The 20,640-nt window shown below is 34.2% G+C and overlaps 1 protein-coding gene across 11 annotated transcripts in view; it reads left to right on the forward strand.

Moving 5' to 3' along the window:
• Window positions 1-20,640, forward strand: part of KIAA1109 (KIAA1109 ortholog) — a 206,838-nt gene that overhangs the window by 124,739 nt on the left and 61,459 nt on the right. For 10 of the 11 annotated variants that reach the window (XM_025268008.3, XM_025268017.3, XM_025268015.3 and 7 more), the window contains 8 exons: window positions 1,627-1,802; window positions 4,251-4,957; window positions 5,484-5,723; window positions 6,225-6,318; window positions 8,235-8,285; window positions 12,659-12,865; window positions 14,570-14,808; window positions 18,583-18,827. In XM_025268008.3, the coding sequence (XP_025123793.2) occupies window positions 1,627-1,802; window positions 4,251-4,957; window positions 5,484-5,723; window positions 6,225-6,318; window positions 8,235-8,285; window positions 12,659-12,865; window positions 14,570-14,808; window positions 18,583-18,827 (1,959 nt within the window). The remainder of the gene's footprint in view (window positions 1-1,626; window positions 1,803-4,250; window positions 4,958-5,483; window positions 5,724-6,224; window positions 6,319-8,234; window positions 8,286-12,658; window positions 12,866-14,569; window positions 14,809-18,582; window positions 18,828-20,640) is intronic. The other variant, XM_025268013.3, reaches the window with a different exon arrangement.

The following is a 20,640-nucleotide window of genomic DNA, read 5'->3' on the forward strand; positions in this document are numbered from 1 at the left end:
ATTTATTTCTTCAATACCTTGGAGTTGATTTTAGGGATTCTTTCACTTTTTTTTTTTTTAAAGAGAAAAGAAATTATTTTTTATGTTTGTTTTGGCCTGGATAAACATTCATGGTATTTATTAGCATCCAATACACATTATTAGAGACAACTATACTATTTTACATATAAGACTCTAAAATTGATCAGAGACAGTAATATTAAGTAATACAATAAAAAACTATGTAAGGTGATTTAAATATATGTAAAGGTTGGAGTGAAATTGCAAGAGAGCTCACCACAGATCCACAGAAGGATTACCAAATACTGCTGAGAGTCTAGTTATTTAGAACCTCTTGTTGTCCTTATTAGCTTAGCTATAGGAGTAGAAGAGGATTAATCCAAAGCAGATGTAGCAAGACAAGTCTTGGAAGTTGCTGAAAAGGAGTTTAAGGTAAGATTATGAGAGAAAAAGGAAGTCACCTAACTTTGGAATTAAAGCATTGGTTATTTCCGTGGCCAGAGAAGCCTTTTAGGATGGTAATCTGGGATGGGAAAAGGAAAGAACTAAAATGACTGGTGGGTTTGCACGGTTAACTAAGGGGCATACAGATAACAAAGATTAGGAAAGATGGAGGATGGCTTGAACCTTGAAGAATGTTTCCTTTGGGATGAAAGAGCAAATCCAAGAAAGAGTAAACCCAAGAAAGTGTATGCCAAGCAAATATACAAGGGAGAGAAAAATTCTCCCTAAATTTCCAGTGTAGAGTGAATTGTCTGAATTCTGTCATTCTAGACCTTCAGGCCTTCACAGGAGTAGTAGCCTATCTTCCCAAGCCAAACACATGAGGTGACATAGAGACAAGTGAAAATGTAGACTGGAGTCTCACTGCAAAAATGGCACACCTCCATTTTGATAGATTTTTTTTTAGGCTTCAGGAAAAGAGAATGTGTGGTGAAAAAGAGTTAGAAAGGAGTCAGTGAAGCAGTTTAGGATGTAGAAGAAGGAAAAGAAACCATGCAGCAGAGAATGAGTAGTCAAAATTATTATTACTGATCTACTGTGAATACATAGAGTTGCTTTTATTTGGGTTAGCACTTAGTGACTATGAGGTTCAGTTAACTAGGGACTTAGCCAGAATGATGTATTTCCACAGCATATATGATACTTAAAATGTAAAAGTTCTTTGTCAGCAAATGTTAAATGACTTTTGCAACCAAGGGATGCCATTTAAAAATAGATCAGCTATTTATAATACAACATATAAAATGTTTTTATATTAACAGAGGAGATTGATAAGCTCTTTTCTGAACCTTTTATAGCAGATATTTATGGAAACACAGTAGATATCCATGCCTTTTTTAAAACAAGAAGTAGAATGCTTTAAACTAATTTTATTTTCCTTGTACTTTCACTCAAGCACAATCAAGGAACTTTGTGTTTATGATTAATTTGAAGATGGGTGGCACATAGTAGGTGCTCAAAAATACTAAGTTTTAAGTAAAATTAGAACATATTTATTGTACAAGGCCTTTTTTCCCCTTCACATTACAGTAATAATATGTACTGAGATAATATGTAAGAAAAATAGCCACAATAAATGTTGAATTATAAAATGAGCTAATATAAATGTGTTATATCTTTTAGGTTGTTTTCAAACCTCTTCTGAGTCATACAGGGATCCAGTCACAGGATGCAATGCCACTCTGCTACCGAATGTACTTCGGAGAACACCTTTCATTTTCAGGGACTTTGGACTGCCTTCGAGCAGATATTGTGGATTCAGACACGGCCAAAGAGAGAAAAGGCAAAAGAGCAAGAAGGTGTCTTGCATTATTATTGGTTATATGTAAAAATTTGTACAAAAGTTGTAATATCTGCTTTTTAACTTTGCTTTCTTCTAGTGTTTTATGTGGAAGTAATTTTAATAGCCTAAGGAAAAGATAACTTCCGCTTAACAGAAATAGTAGCCACGTTTTCTTAATAATTTGTTGATTTTATCACTAAGTTGTGAGACTATTTTTAGGTATATTTTTGTAAGATGTTAGTACATGTATGTTGTTGTTTACTTGCTGAGTCGTGTCTCTTTTGCGACCCCATGGACCATAGCCTTCCAGGCTCCTTGTCCATGGCATTTTCCAGGCACAAATACTGGGGTGAGTTGCCATTTCCTTCTCCGGGGGATCTTCTTGACCCAGGAATTGAACTCATGACTTCTGCATTGGCAGGTGGAATCTTTACCAGTGAGCCACCAGGGAAGCCATGAAAATTACATGTATCAGGGTCAGCCAAAGCACATATGTTGATAAATGTACTTTATTTACTGTTGTAGTACTATTTTATGATCTTACGGATTAATTTTATATACTATTTTTAGAATTTATTCCTGACCTCCTTTCTAAGTTGACTTGTAGCAGGTAGTATTTTCCATTAAGAACAGAGTAGATGTCATGTTGAGAGTATAGCCTTGTCTTTCTGACAGTAGTATGGTACCATAACAGTAACCAGGCAAGCTGAAACACTGCAGAAGTGACCTTAATGATTATTAAGATTAATGGGGAAAATTACCTTTGTTTTGTGACCTGGAAAAATATTTCTCAAAATATTAAAAAGTCTTTTACTGTTTATTATACGTGTATAGGAAAATGAAAAATATAATAAAACTGATATTTTGTGCATACAGTTTAAAACATTAGAAACATTTGAGAATTAAAATGTTTTCTTTTTTAAAAAACTAGAGGGTAGTTTGTATTAGTCCTTGTCTGCTTGCATCATAGTAGCTTACAACACAGAAGGAGCATCTTTTCTGTGCTTTGGCAAATGTCGTACTCCATTCTAAGCAATTTCCAGTGTTTTACCTTTGCACTTGCAGTGTTGTAATATGTCTTCACTAGTTCTTTTCAGCCCCCATCACTTTCTTTGGGATAGCTTCATCCCTTTTGTCATGACCACATCTTCTTTGTGCCAGTAAGTTTGCCTTCTCTGAGTTCCATGAGCTGCATATCTAGAGTTTCTAGATGGAAGTGCCAACATTTTCATACTCAGTTGTTTTCTTTTATAACTCCATTAACTTTTTAAAAATTTATTTTTATTGAGTTAATATTGATCTATAACATTATATATATATATATATATATATATATAAATAATGTGTACAACATTCTGTTTCTACTCTTGTATACACAACAGCATGCTTGCTACCAAAAGATTAGTTTCCTTTTGTCATCATACATTTGAGTTCCCTTACTCATTTTGTTCTCCCCTCCCTTAACTCAGCCCGTACCTCTCTGGTAACCACTACTCTGTTCTTTCTATCTGTGTGTGTGTTTTGTTTGGCTTGGTTATTTATCTTATTATTTGTTTTTTGTTTTTTATATTTCACATGTAAGTGAAATCATACTGTATTTGTCTTTCTTTTTGACTTATTTCACTTAGCGTAATGCCATCAAGTTCCATCCACGTTGTTGCAGAGGACAAGGACTTCATCTTTTGTTATGCTGAGTAGTAGTCTATGTGTGTGTGCACTTTGTGTGTCTATATTTTCTTCATCCATTCATCCATTGGTGGGCTCTTAAGTTGTTTTCATATCTTGGCCATTGTAAATAATGCTGTGATGAATATAGAGGTACATATATATCTTTGAGAATTAGTGTTTTTGTATTCTTTGGAAAAACACCCAGAAGTAAGAAAACTGGATCATAAGGTAGTTCTAATCTTAATTTTTGGAGGAATCTCTATATACTGTATCCCATAGTGGTATACCAATTTATATTTCCCACCAACAGTGTATGAGAATCCTTTTTCTCCACATCCTTGCCCACACTTGTTATTTCTCACGTTTTTGATGATAGCTGTTCTAACATATATAAGGTGGTATCTCATCATGGTTTTGCTTTGTATTTCTCTAATAATCAGTGATGTTGAAAATCTTTTCTCATGTGCCTGCTGGCCATCTGTATGTATTCTCTGGAAAGTTACCCATCTATGACTGACTATGTCAAAGTCACTATGAGTGACTAACACATACCACCCATTTTTAATCATTTTTTAAATTACTGAGTTGTATGTAAGTGTGATTTTGACTCGACGTAGAATAAGATCAAGAAAGAAGAGTTAAGGCCTAGTTTCCAACTTGTAAAAATAAGAAGTGTGTTGACTTAGAACATACTTCATCTTGGAGATTATTTTGCTAACAAGTTAATAAAAACTGTATTATTCTGGGGAAAAAGAAAAACAACCTTGTCATTTTCTTTTTTTTTCCACATTTTTAGGCAAGGCCATGTGAATCTTCCTCCACTTGAGTTCAAACCGGCATTGATGTTGGAAACCTTTAGCATCAGCGCTGTTGTAATGGAAAAATCTGTGTGCACCCCTCAGAACTCTACCAGTGCTCTTTCTTTTCATGATCTCAATAAGCGTTACTATAATACTTTTCACTGCAACTTTACTATTTCCTGTCAGTCAATAAGCCAGCATGTAGATATGGCTTTAGTTCGTCTCATTCATCAGTTTAGTACGATGATAGATGACATCAAAGCGACTCAGACTGACATTAAACTTAGCAGATATACAGCTGGATCAGCTTCCCCAACACCTACTTTCAAAACCAGAAAACACCGGGATTTCCGCTCCTCTGACTTCAGCCGCAGTTCTAGGGGAAGTCTTAACGGTGGCAATAGAGTAAATAATACAAAGAACAAACGGACCAACAACGAGAATAACAAAAAGGAGTCTCGAAACAAAAATTCATTAGGAAGATCTGAAAGAAGAACTTCAAAAGTATCTAGGAAAGGTTCAAAAGATGTGGTGGATCATATGACTATCCACATGGATGACTCTGATTCAATTACAGTATCAGAACAAAGCGAGCCTTCAGCCGAGTGCTGGCAGAATATGTATAAATTGCTTAACTTCTATTCACTTATCTCTGATCCAACAGGAATACTGGAAAAATCTTCAGAAACATTTGGACCAGCAGGTAATGGATATTATTCAGGATGGGGAACACATGTATACCTGTGGCGGATTCATTTTGATATTTGGCAAAACTAATACAATTTTGTAAAGTTTAAAAATAAAATAAAATTAAAAAAAAAAAAAACAAAAAAAAATCTGTTTAGAACAACAATAATGCTAAAAAAAAAAAAGGTTATTCACCATGTATTCTTGTTGTCATAAGAAATGGATAATTGAATGCATAAAATTGGCAGTCACCCAAAGAGAGAGAATAGTGATGGTGATCAGATATTCTACTGCCCCTTTTCCCATCCTTTCTAACTTTTACACAGTCAGCTCTTAAAGAATTCAGACAGACCTGCTTTCAAATACCTGAGTCTCCTATTTATTTTCAAATATGACCATGGGAAAATGGTGGAAATTTTGAAAAATCATTTTGGTGGAGAAGAGGACAAAAAGGGCTAGTTTGGAGTGTAAAGGAAAGAAAAACAAGGTAGCATCCTTCCATTTTGCAGTATGTAAGCCCACATATTTCCATTTACTTAAAGGAGTTCGGAGCCCTACAGAGCCGACATGTAAAGTTGTGTTTGAGAATGAACAAGACAATACTAGTGTGACTAAGAGGAAACGTAGTTTGGTAACTGCTGAACCTCAGCATGTTACTCTGATAGTGTTTGGGATTGGCATGGTGAACCGCACACACCTGGAGGCAGACATTGGTGGGCTAACAATGGAATCGGAACTGAAGAGGATTCATGGCAGTTTTACACTTAAGGAAAAAATGAAAGGTATGATGACATCCTGATACTGGAGTGCCACTTTTCTGAAGAAAGCCAATGCCAAGTCTCATAAATTCCTACGTGGTGATTTTTCTTCAGAAAATGGAACTTCCCATTTATATGGATCAAGAGTGCTAGTGTATATAGTTTTTTTTCCTATTCTTAATGGTTTAAAATTTTTCTAAATATTTTGTGCTACTAGTTCTGAGATTTAAAATGTCATTGGACTATTTAATGGCATTAGGCTCTTTAATGCATGAATGGCATGGTAAACTACATATTTTGCATTATTCCAGTTTTGACACATAACACATATGTATATGTGAATGGATAGAAAAACCTTCAAGGAAATTTTTTTTTAATTTGTTCTGGAATAGTTTAAATTTCATTGTACCTTTAAAATTATCTTTTCTCACTGAATATATTATGGATGAAATGAAATTTTAATATGAAGTGCAACTAAATTTCCAAAATTCATAGTTTTTTTTGTTTCTTTTTTCACATTTTAAGATGTTTTACATCAAAAGATGACTGAGACGTGTGCCACTGCTCATATCGGTGGGGTTAATATTGTGCTGCTTGAAGGGATTACACCAAATATACAGTAAGTGTGTTGTCTTTTTAATTATTAAAGTTGTTTGTTATAGTATTATAGGAAACTTAAAATTCATTGGATGAATCCTGTACCTAGTAAGACTTGAGATTTATATAATATTGACAGATACTGTGCTTCTATCACTAAGAATATTACCAAATGAATTTTTTTTCAGAAAAATTATTTGCTCCCTTTATAAAATTGGTTTACTGCCAGTCCTACCACCCTAAAAAACTGACTGCCAGTACATTTTAAGATTGTGTAACAGGAAAAATGATTACAATGTAAATTTCAGTTAAACATAAAAGATGCAAGAGCTCACATAACTAAAATAGGTAAAACAAAATTATAATCAGAAAACAGTCTCTTGATTTTACTAACTAATCATTGCCCAGTATTCATGCTGGGTTTCAAAACTTCATCTTGCCATTTTTTCATTTAAATAATTTAACAATAAAGCCTATGACACCCTCCTAATAGTATAAATAAGCTTTCTACAGTGAGTATACCATTCCATATTGCTTTCTTTTGACTCTTTGCTCTCACCTTTTCATGTTCTTTTTGTGCATCTGTCCAAAATTGTTCTAATAATAATTACCTTTACACATGATATTTAGATCACTAATTAGTTATCAATACATTTAACCATTCACTTTGCTCATACACTTGGGAATATATACCTTCATTCCTAACTTTCTTTCAGTAGAACAGTTTTATGCTATAACTCAAATTGTATTTTGATAATTTAGTCAGATTTTGAGAATTTGTTCATTTTTAGCAACTAGTTAATGTCCTACTATTGTCCCTTAAAGCATCTATCATGCTAAATACTGACAAAATAGAGGATCTAGTTCAATGTTATAAAAATTAAATATTAGTCAAAAATTGACTCATTACAGGTCTATTCATGACATTTCATACATGGGTAATATGATGACTGTCTTGGGGAACATTTCCTGAAATGGATGTGTAAATCTTGCTGGGGCAGTTATGACTTGTGTATCTAGAACCAAAGAGTATATTTCATTATAGCTGCTTAAATGGTCCCGATCACATTTCCTAAGCTGGCTTTCTAAAGACCAGAAATTCCAGTAGTTGTGAGATAAGATATTTTCCGACTATTCAGAATTGGAGGAGGGGTATTATTATGTAATAATTACAATTTAAAGGAGCATCTATTGTGGACCAGGAACCTCATATACATTATTTAATCCTCACTACAATCCTATTAACTGGGGCGGTTTTATCCCCACTGTTAATAAATAAATCGAGATTCAGAAAGATCAGAGTGTTTTCCTAAAATGCTTAAAGTCATATACTCAGTAAGAAGAGGTGCCTGAATCTCCACACCTTCTCCCTCACTATGATGCTTCAAAGAAAGTCACCACAGACTTAGGTTTCATGATTCCTTTGTTGACTCTGAATTTAAAGTATCATGGTTACTTGAACCTATTCAGAAGTACAACAAATTTCTTTAAATGTCTCCTGTGTTTTATTTACTCCATCCTCTCAATACTCTTATCTGCATTAGCTAAAAGAAGGCTTCAAATAGTCTCTAAATTTGCAAAACATATTTATAAAATAATTTTTTAAGTATTAGTTGATATTTTTTTGTCTCTAAAAAAGAGGTCAAGCCAAGATCCCTTAACTTTTTCATTAAAAAAGTAAAACTGTATTTATTACTTGCTACCAAACTCTAATAGTATTGATAAGACTTTCTGGATTTATTCTTGGGGTTTTCATTTCTAGTTTCAATTAAAAGGAAACGGAATTTCAAAAAAGTTGAAAAAGTTCTTCGAGTGAAAATTTTTAAAATGGGAAATAAAAGCTTTCCAGATGATTGGTCATATTGTAACTAATTTATGCATGAATGTTTATTTGCTTCCTTTTTGTTTTCCTGCTTTCTCTTGAATCTTCATCTGTAGACTGGAGGATTTTCCTACATCTCCTACAAGCACAGCCAAACAAGAGTTTCTGTATGTCATTATTATTCTTTTTCATGGACTTTGTGATTAACATCGTATTAGATAGTTTTAGAGATAAAATATTAATATTTAGATTATCTGCATGGCTGTGAATTATGTAGTTATTATTTTGTAGCTTTAATATAGATCCTTTCATAGATTATACAGTTTGCTAATATTCATGGAAAACACACAGGTAAGAACTACCTTTTTGGTAATTCATACCTTGTTTTATTGTTGAAATATTCAAAATTATAGTTGTATGTTGCTTTGAGCTCTTTTAAGACCTGTTAATATTAAAATTTATATTATCACAAATCCTCATTAATATTGGATGTGATAATAGAAGCTGAAATTTTTAACTTTGCAAGAGAGATTTGACAGGTTTGCAAAACTAATTATTAAAACACTAATATATGAAAATATCTACATTGCTCATCCTTCTAATTCTGTCTGTAATATGTAGAGAGTTTGCTCTATTGTCAAATTTTATATGTGGCTTTTATACTGTATATACTTAAATATTTTTGATTGGCTTGATTTTACCTATGTATATCTGATATTTTGTGGTAGTGAGCTCTACCAAGCATTACGTATAAATAAATATTTGTGATGTAAATCTTAACCGCCATGACAATTTAGTATGTTACTTAGCACTAATTATTTATTTGAACATTTTCTATAAAATTCAAGTATGCTGAATAAATTTAGTTGAATCTGCATATTTTGTTCCAGGCTAGTAAGATTATCAATAACTGGTGAGATTTATTTCACTGTGTATTGATAATAGGCCATAGACAAAATATCATCAATTAAGAACGCTTTTTTGGGATTATCAGTGATCTATATCACTTTATCAGCCAACTAAAGTACTAATAAAGAATAAATGCACTAATACTAAATTAGAAAATTGATTGTTTTTTGGAAACCACTCTTCCATATTAATATCATGTTAAAAGGTATAGAAAAAAATAGCGATTTCCACTTTAGTATTTGTAATAGCTAGAGAAGATTTATTGTTTCTTTTTTTATCACTGAGTTCTCTGGATGTATAACAAAAAAATAAGCATGGCTTTAGAAAGGATGCTTTTTAATGACTGAAGATCACATATTCATCTGCTCAACTAACTAAGTTTCTAGGTTACAAATTATTGTCTGCACACTATGTTAGGTCTCAAAGATGGAACAGTAAGCAAATGAGAGGGAGTTCCTGTCATAATATCACTTTATAGGCCTACTCCCTCCTTTTTCAGGCCTTCCTGCTAGGAGAGTTAACATATAAAGTACAATTGCCAAATACGAAAGACAGTTCCAGTGATTTTTAATAGATAACTAGACAATATGTGATCATAACACTCTCTGTCCCCACTGTAGAGATTTTCAGGCAAAACTGAGTTGAGGCAGGCAACATGGGTCAGGGTGCCTTCCTTTTCCTGCCCCTAAAGTTTGGGCCTGAATGGTCAAGGAAGTAGGGTGGTTGTTGGAGATAGAAATAATGAGGATCTGAATTAAATCCTCAAATTCTTAACCTGTATGGGTAAGCGTGGCTGGTCTACCTATAAGGCCCTATTGTCTGGACACAGGAAGAAAAAGAAGATGAGAAAAACTCCTTGCCTCATTAGACACTGTGGTCATTATAACTTAGGTTCAGAGTGCATCTAGCAGAACTTTGTCAAATAGACCAGCATTGTCAATGAATTCTCAAACCAAACTTCTTGGTCACTTGCTGTGAACTTTTTGCATATATGAGGCATGCCTGGCATGCTACAGGTTTTTATAGTCATCTGTTTAAAAAGACTTTGACCACTTCTTTCCTGTGTAAAAGTTTACTACATGTTTTATGATACAGATTAAGGCACAGCTCTTTTAAGAGTTAAAATAGAGTTATGAATAGTTAATTCATTTGGCAGCTTGTAAATTGTTTAATTCCACATTCTGGGTCTCCTTACATCTTTAACATGTACAGTATGACAAGAGTTAATCAGATTCTCTGCAGTGTGTGGTTCAGTTTGATCAGTGTAGAACTATCCTATTGTCTAGCTCCAAGAAACATTACTCACGCTATAGTCATGGGCATCATTTATGTAGCCTCCAGTGTGAATGATGCCCTCTGGAGTTGGGCAACACAGAGTCCTTGAAGTTCTTAACATCACAGTTTCCACTGGTAATACACAGATCTGCAGTAGCAAAGTAGTCAGCACTTTCTATTCTGACATTTGGTGTATAATTGAAAATCAAGGGTTGTGTATAGGCTACTATAATCAAAAGTAACATTTAAGGAGACTTCTATAGATTATAAAGTAAAATAATAAGATAGGTGTAGAATTTCTTGACTGTCATGATGACAAGACTTCTTTGTAAATGTATGCTTAGTTTTATTCAATGCTGCTAAGTCGCTTCAGTCATGTCCGACTCTGTGCGACCCCATAGACGGCAGCCCACCTGGCTCCCCCGTCCCTGGGAGTCTCCAGGCAAAAACACTAGAGTGGGTTGCCATTTCCTTCTCCAATGCATGAAAGTGAAAAGTGAAAGGGAAGTCGCTCAGTCGTGTCCAACTCTTAGCGACTCCATGGACTGCAGCCTACCAGGCTCCTCCGTCCATGAGATTTTCCAGGCAAGAGTATTGGAGTGGGGTGCCATTGCCTTCTCCAAGTTTTATTCAGTAAGTGAATGCTATTCACAAGTATAAAGTCTTTTGCATTTTAGCATCATCTAAGTGTTTTGTCTTATGTTGAAATTGATTTTAAAATGGAATCGTTTTATTATTAGAATAATTAAGATTCAAAATTCAGTAACTAGTCAGCATTCTAAAATCTACCATCATTCTGGTTAGAACAGTTCCATAGATTACTTTTTTCCTTTCTCTAATCAGTGAAAGTCTTTTTTTTTTTTATTGATCAAAGATAATTTATTAAAATTTTTTTAATATTTTATTTTTTTATTTTTATTTTTTTTAATTTTATTTTTAAACTTTACATAATTGTATTAGTTTTGCCAAATATCAAAATGAATCCGCCGCAGGTATACATGTGTTCCCCATCCTGAACCTTCCCCCCTCCTCCCTCCCCATACCATCCCTCTGGGTCGTCCCAGTGCACTAGCCCCAAGCATCCAGTATCGTGCATCGAACCTGGACTGGCAACTCGTTTCATACATGATATTTTACATGTTGGAAGAAGAAGGCAGATATAGTTCTGTAGTAAACATTTTTGAAGTTAGTATAATACCTGGATTTCACTATCTGTAAATAATCAAAACTTCTGATAGAACCACTCTTAACGCTTCTCAAGATTTGTTCTAATATAAGTTAAATGTAATGCATTGATTCCTTAGGTCCTTGAGACTATAAATAAATTGTCAGTGAATCCTTTGTAGCCTAAGTAGAGATAAATATATGTGAACTGATCCGTAGTTGATATGATATTTGCACTTTTTGTGTTTTGCTTAATCTGTTGTCAAGTATCCTTTGCCCATTTGAAAGATAACATTTATGTTAAGCTTTCAATTTATGACAGGGCCTTTAGTGGTGTAGTTCATTGACATGAACCTTTCTGTTGTATGTGTCAAGACTGCTTCATCGTGACTTTTACATACATGATTTTTACAACATGCTATCTGTGGAATCTCACAGTTGTAGTGTTGAGTCATTCTTCTGCTGTACTTCTTTCTGCTCATTTATTTCACAAAATTCAGTGAGTGTCTGCCATGTTCAAAGCATTGTTCTAGGTACTAGAAGGAAAAAACAAGAAACCAAGAAAGACAGTATTTCTATTTTATATTTGTACCAGTAAAACTTACCAAAATTTAACTAAGTAGTTACTCTTTATGAATTGGACTTCTATCATTTCTTTGCCACTCACTGAAAATAAAAAAAATGGAAAATGCAAGTTGAATTTCATCTTTCTCATTAATTTCTTTTAGCTTATTAGCTGATTATAAGATTAATTTCTTTGACTGATTAGATTTTAAGAGGTATAATGGTATTTTTCTTCCTTTTGAAGTTCACTGTCTGTGTTTTCTTAGTGGTTGTAGAGATGCCTGAAATAAGTTGAAGAAAAATGGAGTTCTGAATGGGGAAAAATAAAAATGGAATTTTGTGTTGTATATGTGTAATATGTCAGTGTTCATTCTCTTCCGTATAAGCACATAGATATATTCTTCTAGAAACTCTTTATTAAAGAAATACAATAATATTCCATACAAACATAATAAAATGTATGTCAGTATTTTTAGAAGATATTATTTCTTCAGTATGATTTAAATGCATGGAAAATCTTATTTACTTCAATAAATGATTTAAAAGCATTTGTCTTGCTCTCAAAATACATTTTCAAAATTTCTCTTTATTTGTCCATATTTTAATGATCCTCCTTCTCTATTAATAGAACTGTAGTGAAATGTAGTATTGCCAAGTCCCAAGCCCTCTACAGTGCCCAGAGGGGATTGAAGACTAACAATGCCGCCGTGTTCAAAGTAGGAGCTATCAGCATCAATATTCCCCAGCACCCTGCCACCTTGCACAGCATGATGGTTCGAAGTTCTCACCAACTATCTAAGCAGATCTCAGATCTCATCAGACAGCCTTCTACAGCGTAAGTTATTTATTCAAGTTTTGTGATTCTGTATAGTATTTCATGTCATTTTTTGCTGTGTAACAGTAGTTTGGAGGAAGACAGAGGTTACATCTAGAGAAGTGACTATTATGGATAGTGGGGCGAGTGAAAAGTAGCTAAACATGATTGTGGAAGAATCATATTGAAGTGTGCGTATTATTGAAGTAGTGTATTACAGATGCAATTGTCAATCTTTCATATTACATCAGTAAAGCTTAGGAGAGCCTAAGGATTAGTGGACATTATAAAGGGGTACTACTAAAAGGCAAACTGAAAAATTCTAGGACTGTAACAATCTTTATTTCCTTTAATTTCATTGAAATTTGTGACTACATAGATTTATAAAGTTGCAGGGCCGTTTCTGTCTCGTGCATGGTTTTGTGCTGTCCTTCATATGAAATTCTTGTACATGGTTCAAGAAAGGATTTGATAGTACTATTTACATATTTTAAAAGGCAGTGAATGGGACTTCTACAGAGTAACCTTTAGCCAGGGTTTGTACTGCTGAGCTCTTTTCCTGGTCTCCAAAGCTGTAACTAATGAATAACTAATAAAAATTTAAGTAAAAGCTAAAAGTTTGCCTTGTTACATTTCCTTTTTTCCTAGTCTATAAGGCAGAAAGACATTAGTGTGTTTTTTGATGGTAGCTTAAAGCAGTGATTTTTTTTTTCCAGTTTGTTCTATCTAGATCTTTAAATTCTGATGTAGTATTAATTCATGTCTAGTTGATTAAGTAGTAATAACTCACATGTTTTTCCTGTCACTGGAATATGAAATCCAGAATGTATATATGAGCCTTAGTTATAAAATTCTCTAAGGAATTTTTTCTTATTAGAATGCATTGGCAAACAGAGTGGAGTAGTTAGAAAAAAAAAAAAAAGACTCGAGTCAAACTGCGTGTGTGCTCAGTCTCTAAGCCATGAGCAATTCTTTGCAGATACAATCTTATAGCCTGCCAGGGTCCTTCTGTCCATGGCATTTTCCAGGCAAGAATACTGGAGTGGGTTGCCATTTCCTTCTCCAGGGGATCTTCCCAACCCAGGGATTGAACTCACGTCTCCTGCACTGGCAGGCGAGTTCTTTACCACTGAGCCACCAGGGAAGCCCAGGGTCAGACTGATTGAATTCAAAACTGATTTACAACTTCATAATTATGCTTCCTCATTGGTAAAATGAAGATAATAGTACCTACTCACAGGATTTTTGTTAGATGAATAAATGATATGAAATGTATAAGGCACTAAGAATAGTACTTGCACATAGGAGGCACTCAAATAACTATTATTTGTTTTTGTTGATGTTAGTTATTATTATTTATAGTGGTAGTAATAATAGTGGCAAGTAATAGTATTGTATCAACAGAATTGCATGATGGTTAAGTCATAGAATCTGGAATCAGACAAATTTCTGGTTTCACATTAATGATATGAATGATCTTCAGACAGCCTTAACATCCAGTTTATATTGTTATTGTTTACTTTTCCAGATCATTTTTCAGTGGCTGTTTGAGGAAGACTTAATATGATCTGGTATTGGAAAGAAAATGTGTTCACAGTTCATTTTTTCTGTTTTCATTGAGAATTCCAATTTTATACAATTTTTATTTTTTATACAGTTTAAATCTTAGTAGCTATTCTATTTGTGTCCCTTTATCACCTTTTAAACTTTCTTTTTGCTTTATAGCCCACAGCCTGTAAAAGAAGATATTGCAACCCCCCTACCTTCTGAAAAAACCCCAACAAGTGTTAATCAAACTCCTGTTGAAACAAATGAATTTCCTCAGCTACCGGAAGGTTTAGAGAAGAAGCCTATTGTCCTTAAGTTCAGTGCCATGTTAGATGGTATAGCCATTGGAGCAGCACTTTTACCATCTCTGAAAGCAGAATACAAGATGGGACGAATGAGAAGCCACGGAATGACAGGTAACACTGAAGTTTGAATTCATTCTTAAAATGTATTAGTGGTTTTGAGTATTAGTAATATTTTGGTGAAAGGCAAATTTGGTTTTATAGAATTATATTAAAATTTAAATCATTTTAATCAAAACACTTTTTAAATTTCATAAACAGTGTTTTTCATTGAGTCAAGTGAAAATAGCAACACACTTCATTGAGTGACCATCATGGACCCTGTTTTCATTCGAAGTCTTTAGAGTTATCCACTATTTAGAGACCATTTCCAACTTAAGTTGGATACATTTTTACATCTGTTAGGTTCCTATAGCCTGAATTGGTTTATTTTCACATTGAGTATGTTTAGCTTTAATCAGAGGTTGTGTTTTGTGATCCTTACATATCCTCTCCAAAAATCACTTCACTGTTGTATTTTTTTTCTGAAATGTATCCTATTTTTCAATCTGTTAAAATATTTTTCTCTTATTTTATTGACATTATAAATTACATTAATAGTTTAAAAACATGTATACACATATGTGAGTTCAGTTCAGTTCAGTCGTTTAGTCATGTCCGACTCTGCAACCCCATGGACTGCAGCACGCCAGGCCTCTATGTCCATTACCAACTCACAGTGCTTACTCAGACTCATGTCCATAGACTTGATGATGCCATCCAACCATCTCTTCCTTTGTCTACATCTTCTCCTCCTGCCTTCAATCTTTCCCAGCATCAGAGTCTTTTCCTATGAGTCAGTTCTTCACATCAGGTGGCCAAACTATTGGAGTTTCAGCCTCAGCATCAGTCCTTCCAATGAATATTCAGGACTGATTTCCTTTAGGATGAACTGCTTGGATCTCCTTGCAGTCCAAGGACTCTCAAGAGCCTTCTCCGACACCATAGTTCAAAAGCATCAATTCTTTGGTGCTCAGCTTTCTTTGTATTCCAACTCTGACATCCGTACATGACTACTGGAAAAACCATAGCTTTGACCAGACAGACCTGTTGGCAAAGTAATGTCTCTGCTTTTGAATATGCTGTCTAGGTTGGTCTTAGCTTTTCTTCCAAGGAACAAGCGTCTTTTAATTTTATGACTACAATCACCATCTGCAGTGATTTTGGAGCCCAAGAAAATAAAGTCTGTCACTGTTGCCATTGTTTCCCTATTTGCCATGAAGTGATGGGACCGGATGCCATGACTTAGTTCTCTGAATGTTGAGTTTTAAGCAAACTTTTTCACTCTCCTGTTTCACTTTCATCAAGAGGCTCTTTAGTTCTTCTTCACTTTCTGCCATAAGGATGGTGTCTTCTGCATATCTGAGGTTATTGATACTTCTCCCGGCAATCTTGATTCCAGCTTGTGCTTCATCCAGCCCAGCATTTCTCATGATTTACTCTGCATATAGGTACATATGGTACCTGGTAAATAACCAGGGTGACAGTATACAGCTTTGATGTATTTCTTTCCCTACTTGGAGCCAGTCCGTTGTTCCATGTCTGGTTCTAACTGTTGCTTCTTGACCTGTATACAGATTTCTCTGGAGGCAGGTCAGGTGGTCTAGTATTCCCATCTCTTTCAGAATTTTCTACAGTTTGTTGTGATCCACACAGTCAGAGGCTTTGGCGTAGTCAATAAAGCAGAAATAGATGTTTTTCTGGAACTCTTGCTTTTTTGATGATCCAAAAGATGTTGGCAATTTGATCTCTGGTTCTTCTGCCTTTTCTAAAACCAGCTTGAACATCTGGAAGTTCACAGTTCACATACTGTTGAAGCCTGGTTTGGAGAATTTTGAGCATTATTTTGCTAGTGTGTGAAATGAGTGCAATTGTGCAGTAGTTTGGACATTCTTTGGCATTGCCTTTCTTTGGGATTGGAATGAAAACTGACCTTTTCCAGTCCTGTGGCCACTGCTGAGTTTTCCAAATTTGCTGGCATATTGAATGCAGCACTTTCACAGCATCATCTTTCAGGATTTGAAATAGCTCAACTGGAATTCCATCACCTCCACTAGTTTTGTTCTTACAGTGATGCTTCGTAAGGCCCACTTTACTTTTCATTCCAGGATGTCTGGGTCTAGGTGAGTGATCATACCATCGTGGGTATCTGGGTCATGAAGATCTTTTTTGTATAGTTCTTTTGTGTATTCCTGCCACCTCTTCTTAATATCTTCTGCTTCTGTTAGGTCCATACCATTTCTGTCCTTTATTGAGTACATCTTTGCATGAAATGTTACATACCATTTCTGTCCTTTATTGTGTACATCTTTGCATGAAATGTTCCCTTGGTATCTCTGATTTTCTTGAAGAGATCTCTAGTCTTTCCCATTCTGTTGTTTTCCTCTCATTCTTTGCATTGATCACTGAGGAAGGCTTTCTTATCTCTCCTTGCTGTTCTTTGGAACCCAACATTCAAATGGGTATATCTTTCCTTTTGTCCTTTGCCTTTTATGTCTTTTCTTTTCTCAGCTATTTGTAAGACCTTCTTAGACAATCACTTTGCCTTTTTGCATTTCTTTTTCTTGGGAATGCTCTTGATCACTGCCTCCTGTACAGTGTCACAAACCTCAGTCCATAGTTCTTCAGGCACTCTGTTTATCAGATCTAATCCCTTGAATCCATTTGTCACTTCAGCTGTGTGTAAGGGATTTGATTTAGGTCTTACCTGAATGGTCTACTGGTTTTCCCCTACTTGGTTCAATTTAAGTCTGAATTTGGCAATAAGAATTTATGAATAAATGTATGTATGTATCTATATATATGTGTATATGTATATAGTGTGTATGTGTATGTATTTATTCCTGGCCACAGATCTTGATTTTAATAAAGTTTCTGCTACTCTTTAATTCCCTCATAAGGAATTGGGGAAATTTGGCCTGAATAATGGTTTAGGTTGTATATTTATAATTGAACACCTACACGCCAAATTGTTGATTTAAGTGTTTAGAACCAGCAGTAAACTGCAACTCATGCCATATCTTTATTTGGAATATGTTCCCATTATTAATTATTGTTAAAGTCAAAGATACATGCGATTATATAATTTTATACTTAATGTTTTCAGTAAGTATATGTTAATTGATTTGACAGTTTCTCTGTTTCCTTCCATACCAAGTCAAGATCAGGAGGCAAGTTATCAACTGCTAACTGTTCTCTGTGAAGAAAACATTGTGTGGATTAGTGCTTTCTATTTTTTTGTTTTGTTTTTGCACTTAGTGAATTTCTCTTGTTTTAACTTTTGTAATAAGGGCAGTTTCTTTTCTACCTTCTGTGAAATTAAAAACATTTTTAAGTGTTTCTCTAGCACCAATGCTGCACACCTATTAGGCTTAATAAGTGATAGTTGCTGGCTTAATAATACTGGCTGACTGTTTATAGTAACCATTTGTTGTTATTCAGTTACTAAGTCATGTCTGACTGTTACCCCATAGACTGCAGCATGCCAGGCTCCCCTGTTCTTCACTATTTCCCGGGGTTTGCTCAGATTCATGTCCACTGGAGTTAGTGATCTTATCTAATCATCTCATCCTCTGCTGCCCTGTTCTGCTTTTGCCTTCAATCTTTCCCAGCATTAGGGTCTTTTCCAATGAGTCAGCTTTTTTCAGGTGGCCAAAGTATTGGGGCTACATATATTTAAAAACAGGAAAATTTTCTAAGCAAATTTAAAGTATCCTTCTCATATCTTTAATCATAGGTTTTGGGAAATGCATACTTTTTTCATACTCACCATTTATTGCACATAGTAAGTAATGAAATGAGTGAATGAGCACCTGAACAACAAAAATAATTTCTCTTTTTTTCTTACAGGTGCACAGACCAGGTTTACATTTGAGCTGCCAAATCACAGACTGCGTTTTACTTCAAAAGTTTCTGCCACAGATATGTCAACCATTCCTCCTTCTGCCAGTCTTAACCTTCCTCCCGTTACTATGTCAGGGAAATATATAATGGAAGAGCATGATAGTTACTCAGATCAAGTGTGGAGTATAGATGAACTGCCTTCTAAACAAGGGTACTATTTACAGGGAAATTATCTACGTTGTGTGGCAGAAGTAAGTTCACTTTTAAATTTTCTTATTCTTTGTAATTTAGGAGCCTTTGGGCTTTAGGTGTACCAAAATACGTAGTGATCCAAATTTTTGAAAGAAATCATCAAATCATTTATTCCTACAGAATTTTGTGCTATGTCTGGTGGGAGTGTGTGTGTGTGTACAGGTATCTCTCTCCTTATAGTTTTATTTAAACATTTTTTTCTTGCTTTAGTCATCTTTGGATTCATATTTATTGGTTTCCACATGCATCTCTGCAGTATTTTCATTATTCTTTTGATTATAAAAAAGCTAATAGTATTTAACATTTGTCAGGTGCTGCATGTGCACTGACTTGTACAGTTCTTAAATCAGATCTTTGAGATAGATATTTTATTCTCATTTATAAGTAGAGAAACTCAACCTTTAGGGTGATTACGTGATTCATCTAGGTATACATACTTATTAACAACATAAAGGTCACACAGAGAGAAAAAATAATTATAAGCACATTCACAGACTAGTTTCTGTACTAGGGCAAGTTGAAAACAAGCATACCTGAGTCCATCATTATTTTTTCCCTTTATATCTGTACAATTAGCACAAGTTTAAAAAGCATTTGGGTATGTTTTTCATTTGATTCATTGTAAGTAGGTCATTTGTTACTGTCCTAATTTGTTACAGTAGAAAATTGAATTTAAAGAGATTAAATGACTTTCCCTAAGTCCCCCAGCTATCAATTGAGAGATGCTTGAATCAAAGGCATGCTTGTCCCTCAGCTTACTTTGTCAGAAAAAGCTGCAACCTTCTCAGAAATCAATTTGACAACTATTTGTTTTATAAATTTTATTCTCTAGAATCTGAAGCATCTATAAGAATGCTCTTTGGCTTCTTTCTAGAAACATTACAGCTTGTAGGATATAGCCAAGTCTGGTTTGCCTTCTTTAGACTCTGCTTGTCCTAGAACCTCTCATGTACAACATGCTAGAAGTCTAATATTTACTTACTAAAAAGTAGATTATAAAGGCTATTTCATTTGTGCTTTCTACTTCTGAAAAATAAGTGTCCCAAACTCTAGTTTTGTAATACTATTATTAATATTTCATTTGACAGAAAATAAAGCAAATCCAATCCAGTATATTGCATAATTCCTTATTAATATTAGCTATTATAAAGATATAAAGTTTATAATTGGGACAGAACACCATCCTAAATTTACTGAGAATGCACTTAATTATAAACATTTGAAAGAGTCTAAAGTTGCATCTCTCTGAGAGTTGCCCATTTTACTATGGCCTGAAATAGACACATGTGAAAATCATCTTTACCCATCTGATACTACTCTGTCCACAATGAAAATGCAACTTAGACTTATGTGACTTCTCATTTAAGAAAAGACTGCTTACATGTATTTTGCACTTTTGATCAACATATGAACACTATCAAAGTGACAAATGTTGAAGCATTTCCCTTACTCATAAAGATGCTTCGATTCATTGTAAATAAACTCGAATCCAATTAAGCCCTGCTTTCTATTTAATCTATTAGTTAATTGTCAGAAATTCTTTATACTAATCATGGGGCATGCATTATAGTAAAGCTGAGTTTAGTATATCTGATTTGCTAATTCAGCTTCATGTAAGCTAATATAAGTTTCATGAGAACCATAATTTTGTTGTTTTTATTCACAGTTGTATCCTTAGCATCTAATGCAATACACAGAATAGATGGTCAGTAAATATTTGAATGAGTAAAAACATTTTCTTTCACTTATACTGGTCCATTGTTCTAACACTAAAACAGTGGTCATTAAAAATAAATATTACTCTGCATAATA

The sequence above is a fragment of the Bubalus bubalis genome, chromosome 17 (genome assembly GCF_019923935.1).
Source record: "Bubalus bubalis isolate 160015118507 breed Murrah chromosome 17, NDDB_SH_1, whole genome shotgun sequence".
NCBI classification, from domain to species: Eukaryota; Metazoa; Chordata; class Mammalia; order Artiodactyla; family Bovidae; genus Bubalus; species Bubalus bubalis.